Source organism: Oncorhynchus kisutch, linkage group LG11 (genome assembly GCF_002021735.2).
Source record: "Oncorhynchus kisutch isolate 150728-3 linkage group LG11, Okis_V2, whole genome shotgun sequence".
In the NCBI taxonomy this organism is placed as follows: Eukaryota; Metazoa; Chordata; class Actinopteri; order Salmoniformes; family Salmonidae; genus Oncorhynchus; species Oncorhynchus kisutch.
The window spans coordinates 38,687,869-38,710,095 of record NC_034184.2 but is presented as its reverse complement, the minus strand read 5'-3'; the positions used below and the strand labels follow the sequence as shown (position 1 = coordinate 38,710,095).

Here is a 22,227-nt window from a genome sequence, read left to right as displayed (position 1 = left end):
TTGAGCTATTGGACTTGTTAATGTGTGGAGGTTAAATATTTCTAAGAATATTTTTGCGTTCCATGCGGCACGTCCCAGTTAACGTCGGTTCCCAAACGGGAACCTGAATCCGTAACAGGTTTTTATCCAACCATGCTGTTTTAGAAAAGAGCTTCTGGACATCAGAACTGGGATTACTCACCTCAAATTGGACGAGTTCTTCAATGAGTTCCCTGCGAGGGACATACTACGGACACCCAACAGGCCCAGATCACCGTGTTTCGCTGGAAAAGAAAACGTAGGTGTCGCAGAAAGAGATCAGGATGCCTTGTGAGGATCAGGCGATGAGTGGCTAATCTGCCTTTGCCTTCCATTCTGCTATCTAACGTTCAATGGCCAGAAAATAAATGGGACGAACTGAAAGCAAGTATATCCTACCAACGCGACATTAAGATATTTGTTTTTATTTCATAGTCGTGGCTGAATGACGACATTAAGAACATAAACTATCGGCAGGACAGAACAGCAGCCTCTGGTAAGACACCAGGCGGGGGCCTATGCATATTTGTAAACAATAGCTGGTGCACGATATCTAAGGACGTCTCAGGGTTATGCTCACCTGAGGTAGAGTATCTCACGATAAGCTGTAGGCCACACTATCTACCTAGAGAGTTTTCATATGTATTTTTCACAGCTGTCTACGTACCACCACAGATCGAAGCTGGCACTTAAACTGCACTCAATGAGCTGTATTCCGCCATAAGCAAACAGGAAAACGCTCATCCAGAGGCGGCGCTCCTAGTGGCTGGGGACTTTAACACAGGGTAACTTAAAATGAGTTTAACCTAATTTCTAATTGTCATGTTAAAATGTGCAACCAGCTACCCAGTGACACGAGCGTACCAGACGAACTAAATAACTTCTATGCTCTAGGCAAAGTGGCAAAGAAAAAGCCATATCTCAGACAGGCCAATTAAAATAAAATATTAATTTGGGCAAAAGAACAGACACTTGTCAGAGGAACTCTGCCTAGAAGGCCAGCATCCCGGACGTTCACTGTTGACGTTGAGACTGGTGTTTTGCAAGTACTATTTAATGAAGCTGCCAGTTGAGGACTTGTGAGGCGTCTGTTTCTCAAACTAGACACTAATGTAATTGTCCTCTTGCTCAGTTGTGCACCGGGGCCACTCACTCTTTCTATTCTGGTTAGAGCCAGTTTGCACTGTTCTGTGAAGGGAGTAATACACAGCATTGTACGAGATCTTCAGTTTCTTGGCAATTTTTCCATTGGAATAGCCTTCATTCTGAGAACAAGAATAGACTGATGAGTTTAGAAGAAAGTTATTTGTTTCTGGACATTTTGAGCCTGTAATCAAACCCACAAATGCTGATGCTCCAGATACTGAACTAGTCTAAAGATGGGCAGTTTTATTGCTTCCTTAATCAGAACAGTTTTCAGCTGTGCTAACATAATTGCAAAAGGTTTTTCTAATGATCAATTAGCCTTTTAAAATTATAAACTTGGATTAGCTAACACAACGTGCCATTGGAACACATGAGTGATGGTTGCTGATAATGGGCCTCTGTATGCCTATGTAGATAAAAAAATATTCATCAATTTCCAGCTACAATAGTAATTTACAACATTAACAATGTCTACACTATTTCTGATCAATTTGATGTTATTTTAATGGACTAAAGGGATTTTCTTTAAAAACAAGGACATTTCTAAGTGACCCCAAACTTTTGAGTTTGAGCTTTGATAGAGCTCTGATTACTATCAGAGCCACAAGAGCTCTGATAGTAATACCTTCCGAAGGACGTCCTCCAACCTATGTAAGTCTATGGAAGGGGGTGAGAACCATGAGCCTCCTAGGTTTTGTATTGAAGTCAATGTACCCAGAGGACAGAAGTTAGCTGTCCTCCGGCCACACCATGATGCTACCCTACAGAGTTTTGCAGAGGTTACTGTATTCCTTCATTGCAAATTAGTTATCAATTGGTGCCATTTTAATATATTTTGTATAGTTTTATCTAAAAAGGATAACTTTAATGTTTCACTTTTATTTTTCTGAAAATCACTGAGGATGGTCCTCCCTTTCCTCCTCTGAGGAGACCGCCACTGGTTATTGATTAATCTTGCTCGCACGCCATTTCACACCCGTTAGACTTTGAATCGGATTTGAAAATCAGCAGAATGTCGGCCTAGTTCCATCTCGCTCCATATGCTCCCACTGCTGGCCACTGGGCTTCCTCTCCTCACCATATTTGGTGGGATGTGGGAATTCCAACATGATGCTTCAGATTTATACATCCGGCGAAACATCCTTGTTCTATCTGTAGCGCCATTGAGTCCATCTCCATTTTCAAGTAGTCAATTATCTTATTCTACTATTTCGGAGTTGGCAAACAAAACTTCCTTAACCTATATAAACGTCCCTTTTTCAGGACCCGGTCTTTCAAAGATAATTCGTAAAATCCAAGTAACTTCACAGATCTTCATAGTAAAGGGTTTAAACACGGTTTCCCATACTTGTTCAATGAACCATAAACAATTAATGAACATGTGGAACAGCTTACAGACGGTAGGCAATTGAAGTCACAGTTATGAAAACTTAGGACACTAAAGAGGCCTTTCTACAAACACCAAAAGAAAGATGCCCAGGGTCCCTGCTCATCTGCGTGAACGTGCCTTAGGCATGCTGCAAGGAGGCATGAGGACTGCAGAAGTGGCCAGGGCAATAAATTGCAATGTCTTTACAGTGAGATGCCTAAGACAGCACTACAGGGAGACAGGACGGACAGCCGATTGTCCTTGCAGCAGCAGACCACGTGTAACACCTGCACAGGATCGGTACATCCGAACATCACACGTGGGACAGGTACAGGATGGCAACAACAACTGCCCGAGTTACACCCGGAACGCACAATCCCTCCATCAGGGCTCAGACTGTCCGCAATAGGCTGAGAGAGGCTGGACTGAGGGCTTGAAGGCCTGTTATAAGGCAGGTCCTCACCAGACATCACCAGCAACAACATCGCCCATGGGCACAAACCCACCCTCGCTGGACCAGACAGGACTGGCAAAAATTGCTCTTCACTGACAAGTCAAGGTTTTATCTCACCGGGGATGATGGTCGGATTCACGTTTATCGTCGAAAGGGATGAGCGTTTCACCGAGGCCTGTACTCTGGAGCAGGATTGATTTGGAGGTGGAGGGTCCGTCATGATCTGGGGCGGTGTGTCACAGCATCATCGTACTGAGCTTGTTGTCATTGGCAATCTCAACACTGTGTTACAGGGAAGACATCCTCCTCCCTCATGTGGTACCCTTCCTGCAGGCTCATCCTGACATGACCCTCCAGCATGACAATGACACCATCCATACTGCTCGTTCTGTGCGTGATTTCCTGCAAGACAGGAATATCTGTTCTGCCATGGCCAGGGAAGCGCCCGGATCTCAATCCCATTGAGCACGTCTGGGACCTGTTGGATTGGAGGGTGAGGGCCAGGGCCATTCCCCCCCAGAAATGATCCGGAACTTGCAGATGCCTTGGTGGAAATGTAGGGTAACATCTCACAGCAAGAACTGGTAAGTCTGGTTGCAGTCCATGAGGAGGAGATGCACTGCAGTACTTAATGCAGCTGGTGGCCACACCAGATACTGACTGTTATTTTGATTTTGACCCCTCCTTTGTTCAGAGACACATTCCATTTCTGTTAGTCACATGTCTGTGGAACTTGTTCAGTTTATGTCTCAGTTGTTGAATCTTATGTTCATACAAATATTTACACGTTAAGTTTGCTGAAAATAAACACAGTTGACAGTGAGGACGTTTATTTTTTTGTTAAGTGTATGTATGTATATATATATATATACATACACACATATGCTTCTTACGGAGCCACTCCTTAGTTTCCCTGGATGTGTGTTTCGGGTCGTTGTCATGCTGGAAGACCCAGCCACGACCCATCTTCAATGCTATTACTGAGGGAAGGAGGTTGTTGGCCAAGATCTCGCGATACATGGCCCCATCCATCCTCCCCTCAATAGGGTGCAGTCGTCCTGTCCCCTTTGCAGAAAAGCATCCTCAAAGAATTATGTTTCCACCTCCATGCTTCACGGTTGGGATGGTATTCTTGGGGTTGTACTCATCCTTCTTCCTCCAAACACAGTGAGTGAAGTTTAGACCAAAAAGCTCTATTTTTGTCTCATCAGACCACTTGACCTTCTTCCATTCCTCCTCTGGATCATCCAGATGGTCATTGGCAAACTTCAGACGGGCCTGGACATGCGCTGGCTTGAGCAGGGGGACCTTGCGTGCACTGCAGGATTTTAATCCATGACGGTGTAGTGTGTTACTAATGGTTTTCTTTGAGACTGTGGTCCCAGCTCTCTTCAGGTCATTGACCAGGTCCTGCCATGTAGTTCTGGGCTGATCCCTCACCTTCCTCATGATCATTGATGCCACACGAGGTGAGATCTTGCATGGAGCCCCAGACCGAGGGTGATTGACTGTCATCTTGAACTTCTTCCATTTTCTAATAATTGCGCCAACAGTTGTTGCCTTCTCACCAAGCTGCTTGCCTATTGTCCTGTAGCCCATCCCAGCCGTGTGCAGGTCTACAATTTTATCTAGATTTTCTAGATTTTTGTTTTAGATTCCGTCTCAGTTGAAGTGTACCTATGATACAAATTACAGACCTCTACATGCTTTGTAAGTAGGAAAACCTGCAAAATCAGCAGTGTATCAAATACTTGTTCTCCCCACTGTATATATATATATATATATATATATATATATTTATTTAAAAGTCCCACCCAGTTATCTATTTCAAAATGGTGAAACTGGCTTTTGGGCACTAGATTCCTCTTTCTATGATCGGATCAAAACTTTAGGGATGAATTTGTTTAAGGTCAGTCATTTCAGTCAAAGAATGGGAAAATCATTAAAAAAAGAAATTACTTACAAAGATTGACTCAGCAGCGGTAGAGATGAGTGAGATGCAACACTTCGCTCTCATAGCGACACAGTTTCTGCGCATGTGCACAGGTTTGCAACAAGCTGTTCACAGCGTGGTAGCCAGGCACCAAAATAACACAGAACGCTTTTAGTTGTTGCGGCAATTGACCCACTATGCTGTTTACTTTATGCATCTACATCCTATCGCAGTCTACCTTTAAATTACTTTTTTCTAATAGTTTGAAATGGAATGGATCAGAGCCTATTGGCTTGAAACTGATGCTGACCCTAAATGACCCAGCCAGCATTATAACTACACCTTTCTGTTGAATCAGAGTCCTACTGAAAACTTGTAGGAGTAGAAATTACAGTTCACAAAGACTGTTTCCACTGTGTGGGCGTGTACTGTTCACACACAATGGACCGATGGTAATTAGTCATGACCAAAATGTATTGAGTGCAAAATAATATCATTCAATGATGCAGACAGCATTGGAACATAAGGACATGTCTTGTTGATCTGGGACAACTACAATACGACAGACATGGGAAAAAAGCCATATGAAAAATCCCAGCACCGATACATATAAATACTAACATTTGTATCATTTAAAATATCTTGTTAGAGTAGCAATTGTATTACAGTACACATCTATTATTAAAAAGTCAAAATAGTTTAATATATTTGAACTAACATAAGCTACATAGTTTTTCTAACAATAATGCTACTGCTTAACAACCATGCTCTGGCTACTCAACCTTATCTCAAGCACATTTCCCCATTTCACTTTTTGGTCATTTCTCCAGCAATGCCCATGTTTACATTTCATAATGTAAACATTAAAGAACTGATACAATAGAATACAATTTGTTAACATTATCTGTGTTAAGTTAAAGAACAGAGACTATTTCATTAATGATTCAGTTCTACTTCTCTTCTTACTCCTTTCCCTTCTCTTTCCATCTTTTAAATCTGCACCCTCTCATACCCAACGCTAAAAATCTGACCAGTCAAGAGTCAAAACACACACACGTTTGTGTGCGCGCGCAGAATTTCAGACCAGTTTGAGAATCAACACACTAAATTTTACAAGGCAACTTAGGCCTACTTTTAATATTTGTCAGTAGTACAATATTTCATGACCTTGTCGACGATTTGACGCTTGTACCGTAGACCAAGTCAGTCAATCACATATCTTATGATCACACCAATTATTACGGGAGGGATGACCTCGATTAACTAAGTATTAGCTATGAGGGAAGTACAGTATCATATCTCCTGGATAATCATAAAAACATTAAGTTCATAATTTCATCACTGGCAGACATGCCTGCTCCTAACATTTTACTTTAACAAAGAAAAGCAATGCTATAACATAAAAATTCATAACATAAAAATTCAATAAAAACACAATGCAGTTTACCAGCAACTGCAACAAGTAATTCATTATAGAAGTATCACCCAGATAAAATAATTGCTGTATATTTTCTGTAAAGACGTGGAGGCTCTTTTCTGCCTGAAAAGGAACATTTTCGGTCTGACGAAAAAGTTGATGGACTGAACGAGTACATCACTAGATGGGAACCAAAGCAGATAAAAGTGAACCCTATCCACCGATCTGAGATCAGCTTTCCCTTTACTTAATCCTATGCTTCACCACTAGGAGTGACAAACCAAAAACTGACCCTGAATCTGCACTTTGACACTTTTGGAATTTAACTGTCTGGCTGTCTGTAACAAGACTATTTCAAAACCTTTATCCATCTTTTATGAGAGTTGCGTTTGCCCTCACGTGTGCCATGTCCCAAAAGTTCACAAATAGAGCTGCAAAATAACCCCATCTGTCGCATTTCCTTCCCTCTTCCTCTCCTTTCCTCTTGTACTCAGACAAAGCTTTACAGTGAGGATTCCCTGCAAGACAGAAGAATCACCAAAAGGGGAAGTTTTTTGGGGCTAAGCTCAGCATGACGCAGCTTAACCCGGTTAGGCCCAGTTCAGCCTAGCTCAGACCAGTTAAACACAGTTCAGCCTAGTTTTGTTGGGGTACAGTAAGAGTGATGGTAGTCCAGATAGGGGTTTCAACTCTCCAGCCCTGTAGTCTCAGATGGATATGGAGTTACCATTGTGCTGGTTGGGGGGTAGACTGAGGCTGAGACTGAGACCCAGGTTGAGGTTGGGCTGGGGGTCAGAAGGGGTCAAGGCCACACCATTAAGGTTGGGCTCAGATTCTTTGGTAAGTGTGATGTTATTGAGGTTGGACTGGGGTTCAAACGAGGTCGCGGCCAGGTCATTGAGGTTAGCCACCCGACAGAAGACGAAGTGAAAAGGTGCGGCCTGGGGTTGACTGTGGAGTTCAGCTTTGATCTTCTGGGGGTGTGTGTCGGGGGCTAGCTGCTGGCATGAGCCCTCAGTGAGCAGGATTAGGGCGTAATTCTCAGGGTCGGGAACTTTAAACTTGTAGGCGCAGATCTGGCAGATTTCCTCAGTCGTGGCATAGGGTTGCACTTGCAGAGTTTTGGCAGTGCAACCGCTGTCCTGGAGCGCTACCCGCAGGTAGTTCTGAGAAAAAATGTAAAAATACGGTTGTTTAGCAGATGCATTTATTCAGGGACTTAGAGTTAAGCATCCAGTGTGTGTGTGTGTATTACCTGAAAGTCATTGACGGAGGGCGCACTGTGCTGGGTGGTGCGGCGACAGTGCCACTGGCGGAGTGTGTTGCGTGTTTCAGAGCTGAGTACACGAGCTGCTTGCTCCTCTTGGAAGTTCCTAATGAGGGACATGGCTCCATATGCACTGGTCAGGTAGTATCCACCTGGAACAACACAGGAGAGAGGAGGGTCAAACATCTCTGCAACCTGACACTGCTACAACAGCAGTCAATGACAATCGATATTTAGTTTATTTGAACATTACAATTTACAATAAAATTAAAGGTAAAGTTTAGGAAGAAAAGGAAATACATGTAAAGCAGATGTGTGCTGTACCTTCTCCATGCAGCAGAGAAGGATCCAGAACCTCCATCATGTAGAGGATCTCGTTGTCTAGTTGAGGCATGTCACACTGGGCCAACACATAGGTCAGCATGGGCAGGAAGTCATCTGCTCCATACAGACAACCTGAGACACACACAGCATTGGTATTAGCTGTCATCAAGGCGGCGAGGTCTTACAGGTGAATCAAAGCTGGGACCGAGAGACAGAACAGCTTCCATCTCAAGGCCATCAGACTTAAATAGCCATCACTAGCCGGCCTCCACCCAGCACCCTGCCCTGAACTTAGTCACTTTCACTAGCCACCTGCCACCTGATAACTTAACCCTGCACCTTAGAGGCTGCTACTTTATGTACATAGACATGGAATCATTGTTCACTTTAATAGTGGTAACATACTGTTTTACTCATTTCATATCATCATACTGTATTCTACTCAATGCCATCCTATTCAACTATTGCTGTATGTATATATACACACACTATTCTATTCTACGTATTCTACAGATTGGATATAATAAATATTCTAATATTGTCAATAATGTCTCTATATCACACACAAACATTTATACTCCGGACTCCGACATTGCTCATCCTAATATTTCTTAAATCCATTATTTTACACTACTGCACTGTTGGAGCTAGGAACACAAGCATTTTGCTACACCCGGAATAACATCTGCTAAACCTGTGTGTGCGACCAATAAAATTTGATTTGAGAGTCGGTGCATCTACACTGAGTTTACAAACATTAGGAACACCTTCCTAATATTGAGTTGCATACATGTGTTACTACGTACCTGACTTGTGCTCCATGATGGTATAGATGAGTTTACATACACGCAGCAGCATGGTTATCTTCTTCTCAGGTGAATAGAGTTTACACATGGTGTGGAACTTGTGCCGGATTTTCTCTATGTTAACTGGATCCGGAGGGAAGGCGTTGGCCACGCCCATCTCATGAGGCTGCCGGGCCTTGGCCAATGAGAGGTTCTCCTTGAGCTCCTGCCACGCGCCGCTGCGGACCTGGAACTCCTGGAGGGCCACCCCCACCACACCTTTCAGGGGCTTCAGGACTATCTTATGCATGGCTTTTTCTAGGACATAGTCTGTATGGAGGAGAGCGGGAGAAAGAGACTTATTTTGACAGGAAATACTGAAATGGCACCATCAATCTGTATTATTAACGAATTGCAGAAGTCTTACTTGATGCCTGATAGCAGTAGGAGTGGGATTCAGTCCATATCATGTCATCAAGACATTACATAGACCTCAGCTTTTACAAGCTTACTCAAAGAGACTGGCTAATAGTAGCCATGATATCATAATATACACAGGATAAATGCAGACAGGGGATCCAAACCACAGAGCTGAATAAGCCCCACAGAGAGAGATCGTACTGACTGTGCAGTTGAATGGGGCAAACTCAGCAGATTATACTGAAGACATCTGCAGACTGAGCCACAGCTTCCTCCACTGAATGTTCAACTCGTTCCCTAATTCTCGACTCACTCAACACCCACTTTTCGTTCTTTCCTATCCCGTCTGCCAGATTGTCAAAGGCGAGTCTCTCGTCCCAAGCATTTGTTATCTAAACTTCTCAAAAGTTACGACACAGTCTCAGAATGTGCGTATCAACGAGTCCTTCCTCGTTCCGTAAGTCAAGATCAGCAACAGATTTCCTTGTAGGTGTAACATCACTGTATCATTATCAAAAGAATTGTTTAAGAATAGACTGATATTTTCCAGTAAGCAGTAAACTACCCAACAGATTAAACCAGACTTGACATGTCACTGGCAATCAGACTTCAAAGCACACATGTTAACTTGGATATCACCCGGTCATCTTTAATGAAGTCAGCCTCTCTTAGTCTCTGTCTCTTCCCTGTCTTTTCAATGCAGATGTAGAGCACGTCTGGCACCCTATAGTTCTGTTAAAGTGGTTAAAAGCCCTGGAATGCAGTGCTAGCATTTCAAGACCTCAGGCCTGCAGTTGGGCTCAGCGCATGAGTTTCCCAGTGGGAGCACATATGTACACACACACACACACGCAAGCAAAATCCCCAGTGTCCTTTGTTTTTGCATGCATGTTTTTCCACTTTAGCTGGACTTGGTCTTTAAACACTGCCTCCAGTTACTGTACTGGTACTGCTCATAACTCTGGTCATTAGCACTGTGGAGTGTAATAACATGTAAACATGGAGTGGTCGCATGTAATCCTGTAGTGTGGGCCTACTAATACAGTGGTTACACCGGCCTAACTGTATGGCTTATAGGCTATAGACATGTTAGATGTGTAAATGTTGGGAGTGTGTGTGGGCATTAGTAGGGCTGGGTATTGCCAGGGACATCACAATATTATCACGATAGTTAGGCGCCGAAATGATATGGATTGCGATTCGATACTGTGAGTTCGAAGGTTCCAAACATATTGCTCACCACATGTCTGCTGCAGAGGGACAAGAGAGAGCCATGAGAAAACAAGTTTGATCAGTCAAAAAAAAGTGCTGAAAATGAATCTGCTTCCTATTTAAAAAGAAGATGGAGAACAGGAGTTTTGGAACAGGCAACTGGTGTAAAAATAATATTGTGATAGTCAAAAGTATATAATATATTGTCAAAAAATAATATCCCGATATGACTATGTAGATTTTCCCCCCATCACTAGTCTGTAAAGAAGTTGGAGGTCAATGTGTGTAAACAGTATTGCTTCCATCTCTCCTCGCCCCAACCTGGGCTTGAACCAGAGACCCTCTGCACACATCGACAAGTCACCCTCTTAAGCATAATTACCTATTGCTCCACAAAATATGTGCGAAGCAATGGAAACAACTACTTCAAGGTATCAGAGCGAGTGACGTCGCCAATTGAAATGCTACTAGCGTGCACCGCTAACTAGCTAGCCATCTCACACCAGTTACACCTACAGTAAGTAAGTGATGAGTTGTATGGTGTGACAGAGGGGACAGATCGACACAGAGGCGCAAGCCCACTTAGGAATGAGTTAGCGTCAGCCAAGGTCACACACTTATTTATAGTTAGGCTACTTTCCAACCACACAAACATGCAGTTTGTACTATCTGAGAGGGCCCTTCCACTTCCAATAAACATCCTCCCTCGCCCCTAATCTCACTCAGAACATCCTCCCTGCAGAGCTTCCGCGTGGACCGGAGTTATGTACTGTTATGTACAGGCAAGCAGACAAACAGGCAGACAGAGCTGGAGAGGAGAAGTGAATCCATTCACACATCCAACACTAATCGTGCCACCACAGTGGCTTATAGCTCAATGTGCGTCACAGAGCAGCAAACACACACGGGCGCACACATGCAGCGCAAACATTCCATTTGGAATTGGGCAATATATCGTCTCCCTTCCGCAAACTTCTCACAAACAGAGCTTCAGAACATTATATTGCGCAACTTGGCACTGAGCAAAGAAATGAAAGCAATAGAAGGGAAAAAAAACCTGCCGTGTGGGTTTAAGAGACAAGGGTCCCCATTCTCCTCCCCTCCTCCGCGCTCCATGCTCTTTCCTCACACACCCAGAGACACATGCGAGTGTTGAACACAAAAAGAAAGAGGGAGAGCTATTTAGGGGCATGCAATAAAGGTTTTATCTGTGATTGGAGGAGTGGGAGAGATGAAGAGAGGGACAGAAAGAGGAGAGAGAAGTAATGGTCACATGGGAGAGACTGAAGCAGATCTGCAGAGACAATTCATTCAGCTAAACTGAAAACACTTTCTGCAACTACAAAAACATTGCGAATCAATTCTGATACCAAACACTGCAGAAAAAGTAATCGTGAAGTAGCCTATGAAATTCTTGGGATTAGTTGTCAATCAAGAATATTTAAGAAGCCAGAATGATTTTACTGTCTTTGTCTTAAAGAGAGATCTCTTTGATGGTTGTTCCTGACACACAGCAAACAGGAGAATGGTAATGTAAGGATCAAAAGATGCCTCCCATGTGTGTTACTGCTTCACAATTCCATGCTATTTTGTCTTCTTCACCTGCCAATTCTGTCAAAAGGACCAGTGGGAACAGGTTAGTTTATGTTAGCTAGTTCACAGAATTATCCTCTAGTGGAAACAGGCTTTGTTTTCACTGTTTACAATTCGGGCCAGTTTCCAACCCCAATAATGCCCACACACATCTTTAAGCCCCTCCCCTAGGCAGGTGTTTGACATGTCAGTGTCACAGAGAACCATAATCGGTTCACATCACTACTTTATGTATCAAAAAGTAGGCTGGCTCTCTTTGAAGTCTTGTAGATCGATGCATTGCACTCTGTTTATACAGCCCTTCTGAATGAACTTCGGACAGATCTTAATTCATTGTTGCTTACAGACGTACGAGATACCAGACCCGCTCTCAGGGATGGCCAACCCTGGAGATCCCTTCTATCTCCACAGAGTTAAGTAAATCTGCTTTTAGGTTTTTTTTGCAACTTACTTGTGGAATAATGTCCAAGGCTCTCTGAAATGAGATGAATTGATGCCTATAGGGCAATTCAAAAGACTGATTGAGGACCGTTTTAGTGAAGAATGTTTTTTTCTATGATTGTGTTTTGCTTTTTGTGGAATGGTGTATTTTTATTTCACCTTTATTTAACCAGGTAGGCAAGTTGAGAACAAATAGATTTGACACAGGACTCATCTCAACCCGAGATTAAATATATAATCCTAACCACAATGGCCAGCTCACACACACATGCATACAGACTTGCGCACTGAGCTGCTCTCGCCCTGTCTATAGGCATACACTGTCTAGTCCAGTTCGTATATTTCCAGATGTGATAGTTAAAAAAAAAAAAATTATTTAGCTGTTTGGGTGTCTCAATGTCAACTAATTACCCATTTCAAAGATGGCAATGGAACAGCTGAAGTTCAATGTACATTTTTACTGTGATGTCTAGCAAATTAGCAACGGTTAATCAGCATCTGATGTCCAATAGTTGCAGAAATGTTGGAAAATGGTAAAAACGCACATATTTGCACCCCCTCCCCACTCACCAATTTGGTCCTCTGGGATGAGTGACTCGATGGGGGGCTCCAGCTCAGAGCTCTGCCGCAGGTAGCTCTTCATCTGGGTGATGAACTGGCGTAGCGTCTGCAGCAGCTCCACCCCTGAGGCGTGGCACTGCCAGGCCTGGCAGCCCCCTCCCTCCTGCAAGAAGCTCAAGTAGTCCTGCACTAGGCATCCAAAGTACGAGCCCTTATCCCTGGACAGCTCCAGGACTCTCCGTATGGCCCTTTTCTCAGGGGTTAGGAGAGAGCTGAACACCCCACTCATCTTACGGAAGTGGCCCCTGAGGGCCTGCTGGATGACCATGGCTCCGACACTGGCTCGTCGTTTGGTGCGCAGCCCGGGAGGGGTGATGGTCAGGTCCTGGTCTTGGTCGTTCTCCACACTCACACCAAAGTCTGCTTCGTCTTCATCATCGTCTTCCTCCATGCTGCTGTAGGGGTGGGTGAGGGGCAGCACCAGGTTATTGGTGGTGGGTGGGCTGGGTTCAGCAATTGGGGGGAAGAAGCCCTGGGAGAAGTCTACTGAGTCAGTGGAGTCGGTGGAAATACTCATGTCGCTCAGGCGCTGGATGCAGTCCTCTTCTCTTCCGCCTCTTCCGCCTCCTTCCTCTCGGCAGGAGAGGGCTTGGTCTTGAGTGGACGGACTGTTTCCCTCTGTGTTTTCATCGGGGGTGGTGGCGTTTCTCAGTGCCCGCTTAGCCAGACTGAGAGATATGGCGTTCTCAATAGTCTGGTCATCGAGAACAAGACGGCAGTCGACGTCACTTGGGGAGGAGAGGGACAGGGGGATAGAGATGGGGGCACTGGTGCTGCGCTTCTTGGGAGGGGAGGAGGAGAGGAAAGAGGAGGAAGGGCTGATGCTAAGAGTGGAGCCCAGGCGGGAGAGAAGGCTACTGCCCTTCTTCCTCTCTCCCACCCTCTCCTTCTCTTTGGGGGGATTGATCCAGGATATCTTCTCAGGCATGCTGCGCTGGCGTTGAGGTGAGGCAGGGCGACGGGGGGCACAGCAGGGAGGTGGGGGGCGAGGAGGTGGTGGGAGGGAAACTCTGTTAGCCCGGCTCACGCTGCCACAGCTGTTATGATGCTGGGTGCTATTGCCAGGGCTATCACTCTGAGGGCTGTCGCTATGGGGTTGAGGGCTGTCTTTAAGTTGCTCTGGGTTGCTGGTACAGTGCTGTTGTACTTGTACAGTTGTAGCTGTAGTTGTACTGCTATTGTTTAGGTGCTGGGGGTTGTTGTTGTTGTGGCTGGTGTAGGAGGGAAAGGTGTGGTTGCCACCCTCTGGATGGTGAACCTTTAGGAAGAGGGGGTTGATGAAGCAGAGAGCCCCGTTGGACTGGGAACATTCCAGCTGGGACGGGGTGCGGGTGACCAGGGGAGTGTAAACGGATCTCTGCCTCAGGCTAGGTGATTTGTCGTGGGTGGTTGTCCTGGACAACGAGGAGAGAGAACTCCTCCTGCGGCAACGCTCAGAGCCCCAGAACCCTGCAGGAGAGAGAGAGGTTCAGACACTACAACAGCAACATTACTGTAACATAACACTAACATTACATTAACATCATGCCAATATTATTTCTATGTTGCCCTAACTCACAATAACATTATCGGTCAAACACTGCTAGAGTCAGCCTGATATTACACAACAGCAAAACAGAAGGGTAACATGATACTGTAATATAATATAAACACGTTTAAGGGAGAGTTCAGGATTTTGTCAATGACTCCCTTTATATACTTTTATACTTCCCCAGTATCAGATGAATTTGTGGATACCATTTTTTATGTCTCTGTGTTCAGTTTGAAGGAAGTTGCTAACATGCTTTAGCACAATGAGGAAGTCTACAGGAACAGCCAGCATTAGCTCGGGAAACTACCTGTAACTTCCTTCATGCTGGAGCAGATCAGTGGCGACCTGTCATTCAGGGCAGGTGGGGCTCGCCACTGATCTGCTCCAGTATGAAAGAGACCATGTTTGTATGAGGCTTTATTAACTCAATTATTATTTTTTATTTTTTACAAACTGATGACACATATTAATGACAAAATAACATGAAAAACAGGCAACAAAAAAAACATATCTTATTTATTATGTAATTTTGGCATTTACGTCACATATCTGCTTGAAAATCAAGCAGATTTTTTAAAAAAGCATTCACTTAAAAACATGGTCTCTTTCTTGCTTTCTTGAAGTAGCTCCAAAATGCTGGCGTTTCAGCCTAGCTCAAGTGCTTTATGTGGTGGTGCAGCCAGCAGAAGATACGGAGTGTAGGGGCTGGTAATGTTCTCTAGTTGCGCCGTGATTGGCTCAGTGTTCTGTCACTCATAGGGACCCCACATTACCGCAAAATCCATTGGACATAAACATTACACAAGTTGGAAATTCCAAATCCAACAATGAGTGGTTTGGAAGGAATCAGTGGCTAACTGAAAGCATTGCAAATGCTATTCAGTGGAGTGGGTGTGTGGTCCAAATCTGTTTTTTTTTTCCAAGTTTAAAAGGATAAACATTCAACATTGGCCATACTGTCAATCCAGCATGACTTCTGCCGCGTTCAAGACAACTGGAAACTCGGAAATATCTGACTTCTGTGAAAATCAAGACAACTGGAAACTCGGATAAAAAAATTAGCTCCGACTGGGAAAACACGTTTTGAATGGTCATCCAACTCGGATTTGCAAATCGTATCTCCGGCCTCTTCCCAGAGCCACGACCTGAAGATCACTGACGTTATGATTCGACCTCGTTATTTTTTCCCGAGTTCCCAGTTGTCTTGAAAGCACCATAAATCCAGAGAACGCCAGATTTTGATGACAAAGGTTGATGACAACATTTGCACACGAAGGACCTCCTGTGAGTCCTAAATATACTGTATGCTGCTGCATAAATAATGTAATATGCCAGGTAGATATGTATACTGTAACTAAAACTAATACTAAGTGTATGTTGTGTAGTAAACTGTTAGTAGCCCATGTGCCTCACCCTAATAATTTACATGCTAAAATCGCCACTGGAGCAGATACATACAAATGGTATCGAGAAGTTAAATCGGACTCTGGAGAAGTAGATAAATCCAGAACTATCCATTTTAAAAACGGAGGCTACAATAGCCTGATAACAACACTGATACAGCTAAGTTACGGAAAAAGTAGGCACAACAATGCCAATACACATCAACGTTACATCATCGAGTCAATTAATTACTGTTTTCATACCACGTTATCAATGCCTATTACCTACGTCACATATTAATACATGTTGCAAATAAATACAACCATACCTGCATAATGCCAACACAGTAACAGTCCAAGCAGTACAATATAACGTTAACCATAAAGGACTAACGAAGAACAGCGCCGGACACGACTGTACACAGCCACCAACTTCGCAACCAAAGCCATATACCAAACAATGATACTCTATGACAGAACTAAACCTACTGCTACACGAGACACGTCCAACTGAAGAGCTCACACAACAGTGCTGTACTAGACAGAGAAAACTCACTCTATAGAACAATAAAATACACACAGCCGTACCAGACACAACCAAAGTCACATCACAATGTAAGATAAGAGCAAACATTGACTTACTGTACTCACAGAAGACAAAGACCAGCTCTGATTTTAGTTGACCGTAGTTTTAGTAGTGTGACAACTTTAGAGCACACTGCTGTATCTGTCCAGCCTTGCTGTCGTGTCTCACACACACGGATTGTGTTATGACTCACACATGCTAATAAGTGCGTGGAGGCGGGCTGTCAACAGCGCATTCTCTCCTCCCCCAGTCACCCCCTCACTCGCGCGCCAGCTCTCAGCCAAAGTTGTTCCTACCCAACTCCCCCAGACTTCTTTCGCTTGACTGATTTTCGTTATTCTTTCATTAAGCAGCTCTTCCATTTTCTTAATCAGTTACCTTTACAGTCCATTTTTGTGCCTTAACAATAGCACAGTGGCATTTAATCTGATATTTCTTGTTTTCTGGAAAATATTATTATTGATAAAAGTTGAAGTGTCAGCAGCATAGCACCATGCATCCCACTGCTGGCGTGGATCTGAAGTTAAGCAGGGATGGATGGGAGACAAGAGGTGGTTTTGGAGAGCCAGTAAAGGGCTCTCTTTCCTCTGGCCTTAAAGGACAACTGCACCTTAGAACCAATTTCTCTGGTTGTAAACAGCTTTTGGCATGGATATGAGTCAGAAACAATGTGTCAAAATAGACTACAAAGTGTAAATAGGATTATTTTGGTCAAAGGGTTTAAGGGTCTCTTTTCCAAGTAATTTAATTTTTATTTTACCTTTATTTTACTAGGCAAGTCAGTTAAGAACAAATTCTTATTTTCAATGACGGCCTAGTGGGTTAACTGCCTGTTCAGGGGCAGAATGACAGATTTGTACCTTGTCAGCTCGGGGATTCGAACTTGCAACCTTTCGGTTACTAGTCCAACACTCTAACCACTAGGCTACCCTGCCGCCCCGAGTGAATGAGTCATGATTTAAGGGGGTTGTTTTAGATTACAATTATATCAACAATTCATGTCCCCTTTTGCCTATTAACACGTGGTGGAAGCATGTTTTCTGGGAAAAGACTGGTGTGGTATGGTTTTAAAGGAGCAAACCCACCTACCTGGCAAATCTGGCCATGCAAAACGAATTCACCAGACAATCGTGTATCTTTGGCAGTAGCTTCAGGTGCAATGCACATATTGATCAGAAAATAGTTACTCTAGTGAAAATGGGCTTCCGTAAAGTTGTTCAATCATATGGCCAGGATCTGGATTACATCAAATTCTAGATACACGTCCAAACGTGGAGATTGTGCCTGGTGTTGTTGATGACAGCGAGTTGTTTACACTAGCTAGCTAGCTACATTATTGGATAATGCTAGCGAGTTGCAAGGTGTTGTAGAACAAGTGTCTCATGAAACACATTCCAGACACTGGTTCTTGCCATCTTGTTATAACTGTGATTTGACAGAAATATTCACTAGCTAACATTAGATAGGCTGTTCAGGAATCTTATGGCTTGGGGGTAGAAGCTGTTGAGAAGCCTCTTGGACCTAGACTTGGCGTTCCGGTACCACTTGCTGTGCAGTAGCAGAGAGAACAGTCTATGACTAGGGTGGCTGGAGTCTTTCCTCTAACACCGCCTGGTATAGAGGTCCGGGATTGCAGGAAGCTTGGCCTGGTTATGTACTGGGCCACACACACTACCCTCTGTAGTGCCTTGCGGTCAGAGGCCGAGCAGTTGACATACCAGGCAGTGATTGCAACCCATCAGGATGCTCTCGATGGTGCAGCTGTAAAACCTTGAGCTTCTGAGGAGCCATGCCAAATCTTTTCAGTCTCCCGAGGGAAAATAGGTTTTGTCGTGCCCTGTTCACAGCTGTCTTGGTGTGCTTGGACCATGTTAGCTCTCAACCTGCTCCACTACAGCCCCGTCCATGAGAATGGGGGCGTGCTCTGTCCTCCTTTTCCTGTAGTCCATAATCACCTCCTTTGTCTTGATCACATTAAGGGAGAGGTTGTCGTCCTTGCACCACACGGTCAGGTCTCTGACCTCCTCCCTATAGGCTGTCTCATAGTTGTCTGTGATCAACACTGGCCTACCAGTGTTGTGTCATCAGAAACTTAATGATGGTGTTGGAGTCATGCCTGGCTTTGCAGTCATGAGTGATTTTAGCTCATTTGTTGTGATTGAATGGCAAATAAACAACCCCCCAAAAAACACCCACATGAAACCACACCCGAAGACAACTCGTTTGCCTTCATTCATGGCCGCTTGCATTTCTTAATGAGCATTGATGAAAAAACGACGCCAAATCAGGAAGTGCAGTTCTCCGTTAAGTTCAAATCCCATTGCCCCTGTTCTGAACATAAAATAATGTAGAAAATCACTTGTCTTGGATGAAAACACATTCATCCCTAAAGTGTTAATAATAACTGTTGTCTGCAAGGGGTGAACTTGTTGCAACTAAAATCCTGTCTCGCAGGTTACACACCTGAGGCACTGGGAGGGTGTGGCCTAATGGGGAAACGTTCTGTTCTAAAAAAAACTGTCAGCTGGGAAAATCTAGATTGAGCTGAGGAATATGGAGGCGAGTGAAACCTGAAATACAGGCAGATGATGACAGAGTGAATAAATACTACCAAATTTCAGCCTCATGGTAAAGAGAAATGTCTGCTTATGGTTCACTGCTTGAAAAACGTATTTATCAAACATCTGCTAGTATGTCCAGCAAATGTGCACTTCTTTTTCAATCAAGCTCAACTTCTGGTCTGTTAACCATGGTTGAATAGACAGAATGAAAGAAAGTCTACTTTCTCTGAAGCATAGATGGGCTGTGTCTAACTGTATTGAAATCAGACCCACGTCATGGGTACCGATCTAGACGTCAGAACTGTCTTTTGTTATGTCCAAAGCCATATTTCAGTGACGCGACATAGCCTACCTACACATGGCTCATAGAGCATGGTCACCTATATGAACATCATTAAAATCCATGTGAACCTTCAGTGACGTGCATCTACCTCAACACACACACAAACCCAAGCATTGTTTAAGTCTCAAATCGGTCTCCTCACGTTAATCAGAGGGAAAAGCTACACAGTGGGCCTGTTGTGTGTGTGAAGATCACTTGAAACCACACCAAAGGAAGTATGTTATCAAATCTGTGTGTCACCGAGGCTAGTATAGGCCTATACATTGGTTCTTTCAGAGGCAGTGCAACATTACAGCTTTGGCACAGAGAGATCACATTGTACAGTGACTGAGTTAGAGGTCTAAGACCCCAGTGAGGCCTACTCGTGGTTCCAGGGCCCCAATACTCCCCTCATCATGTGCCTAGCAGCCACTGATCTGGGGCTCAGAGAAGCTTCAGATATGTATTAAATCAATACAAATGTACAGTATCAGTCTAGTGGACATTCACCTGCTCCTTGCTTGGCCACCTCCAAGTCTGTTGGCGTCCTGGCTGCAGAGATGGCTTCAGGAAGCTTTAGAGTGAATGGCAAGACATCCCTAAGAGAGAGGCAGACAGAGTCAATATGTGTGATGATTGAGAGATCGAAAGAGCGAATTAATCCCTGTCCCATCTATACACACAACCAGTCAAAAGTTTGGATGCACTTACTCATTCAAGGGTTTTTACTATTTTATACATTGTGAGATCATCAAAACTGTGAAATAACACATATGGAATAATGTAGTTTCATGAGGTAGTCACCTGGAATGCATTTCAATTAACAGGTGTGCCTTGTTAAAAAAGTTAATTTGTGGAATTTCTTTCCTTCTTTATGCATTTGAGCCAATCAGTTGTGTTGTGACAAGGTGGGGTGGTATACAGAAGAGAGCCCTATTTGGTAAAATACCAAGTCCATATTATGGCAAGAACAGCTCAAATAAACAAACAAAGAGAAACAAAAGTCCATCATTACTTTAAGACATGGGGGTCAGTCAACCAGGAACATTAAGAACTTTGAAATTTTCTTCAAGTGCAGTCGCAAAAACCATCAAGCGCTATGATGAAACTGGCTCTCATGAGGACCGCCACAGGAAAAGCAGACCCAGAGTTACCTCTGCTGTAGAGGATAAGTTCATTATATTTAACTACACCTCAGATTGCATCCCAAATAAATGCTTCAGAGTTCAAGTAACAGACATCTCAACATCAACTGTTCAGACCTTCATGGTCAAATTGCTGCAAAGAAACCACTAATAAAGGACACCAATAATAAGAAGAGACTTGATTGAGCCAAGAAACAACAGCAAATAGACAGACCGGTGGATATCTGTCCTTTGGTTTGATGAGTCCAAATTTGAGATTTTTGGTTCCAACCACTTTGTGAGATGCAGAGTCGGTGAACGGATGATCTCCGCATGTTTTCAATCAATCACAACCTCTAAGTCTTATCCAAGATTAGCATAGTTTGAATAACATCAAGTGACCCCTTGTTTATAAACCAAATGTAATATATATATATTTTTTTAAATAAAAATGAGTTCTGAGCGATAAGTGCTTTTTGAGGACTGTTCTGTAAAAAAAAAATTGAATTTCAAAATTATTTTTTTTACACATGAAATGCATTATGAAATAATCCAAGTAAAATGGTTAGAGCTTTTTAATTTTAATTAAAAGCCCAAAATAGTGAACATTCAATTGCCAAAACTGAAAATATTCCATTGTCTCTGTCAGGTCCAATTGCTATGAAATAATAAAATATTTCAGTTGTGTACATTATTATAACTTTTCATTCCTTAAAGTAATCTCATCTCTGCTCAGACACTAGCAGCCAGCCTGCCCATCCTGGTCTCATAGACTAGAGTAACATAGGAAAGGTAAATCTAGTACACTGAAATTAGTATGATATGGTTACATAATACAAATGTTACTTAGATATCCGCCCCGACCAACCACCCTACTAACAACCCAAAGGTTGCGAGTTCGAATCTCATCATGGATAACTTTAGCATTTGCGCTAATTAGCAACTTTAACTACTTAAATTTTTTCGCAACTACTTAGCATATTAGCTAACCCTAACCCTTCCCATAACCCGTTAACCTAACTCCTAAATTGAACCCTTACCCCTAGCCTAGCTAACGTTAACCTAGCTAGAATTGGTAACATATATGTTTAGCAAATTCGTAACATGTCCAAAGTATTGGTAATTCGTGACATATTGTACATTTTGCAAATTCGTAACATATAATACAAAATGGTTGATGGACAGCCACAAATGAATACATATCATACTAAATGCAGTGTCTCGGAATTACGTACAAAATAATATGAAATGCTCCGAGACCAGGTTGGCCAGCCAGACAACCATCTAACATCTCTGTATTGTACCATCTTTAGTCATTCTAGGCTAGCCTGCCTAAGTATGCTGAGAGCTGTACTACAATATTTTTTAAACAAGATTTCAAAGTAGAAAAGGCATACTTTCACGTGCGGTCTCGTGCTGTGTACATTCCTCATATGCGGCGGCGTATGCAGTCTGTGCGTATCTAACACAACGAAGCAGGCATAAAAGTGTATCCATCTCTGTCCGACCCAGAAAAGAACAGGCACAATGGATGATGGTCATTGTAGTTAATTCAGTAGTGGTGCTTGGGTAAATCACTGGGGAAGCCAAGCCCCAAAAAAAAAACATTGTTTGTGCTATAACCTGTTAGTTCATATGCCTTGTGGCCATGATATATAGGCCTAAGGCCGAGACAATAACAATTTAGGAAATAGCCAAATCTGAGCTAGCTAGCCACTGGA

General features: G+C 43.4%; 1 protein-coding gene across 2 annotated transcripts in view; it reads right to left on the bottom strand.

Moving 5' to 3' along the window:
* Positions 1 to 5,372: 5,372 nt before the first annotated feature.
* The window catches only part of LOC109899714 (ras and Rab interactor 2), a 48,140-nt gene continuing 31,285 nt past the window's right edge, over positions 5,373 to 22,227 (bottom strand). The window contains exons 7-12 of one of the 2 annotated variants that reach the window (XM_020495181.2): positions 19,893 to 19,981; positions 12,950 to 14,449; positions 8,735 to 9,043; positions 7,929 to 8,060; positions 7,593 to 7,756; positions 5,373 to 7,503 (exon numbers count right to left, since the gene is read on the bottom strand). In XM_020495181.2, the coding sequence (XP_020350770.1) occupies positions 7,045 to 7,503; positions 7,593 to 7,756; positions 7,929 to 8,060; positions 8,735 to 9,043; positions 12,950 to 14,449; positions 19,893 to 19,981 (2,653 nt within the window). In that variant the 3' untranslated portion in view covers positions 5,373 to 7,044. The remainder of the gene's footprint in view (positions 7,504 to 7,592; positions 7,757 to 7,928; positions 8,061 to 8,734; positions 9,044 to 12,949; positions 14,450 to 19,892; positions 19,982 to 22,227) is intronic. The other variant, XM_020495182.2, reaches the window with a different exon arrangement.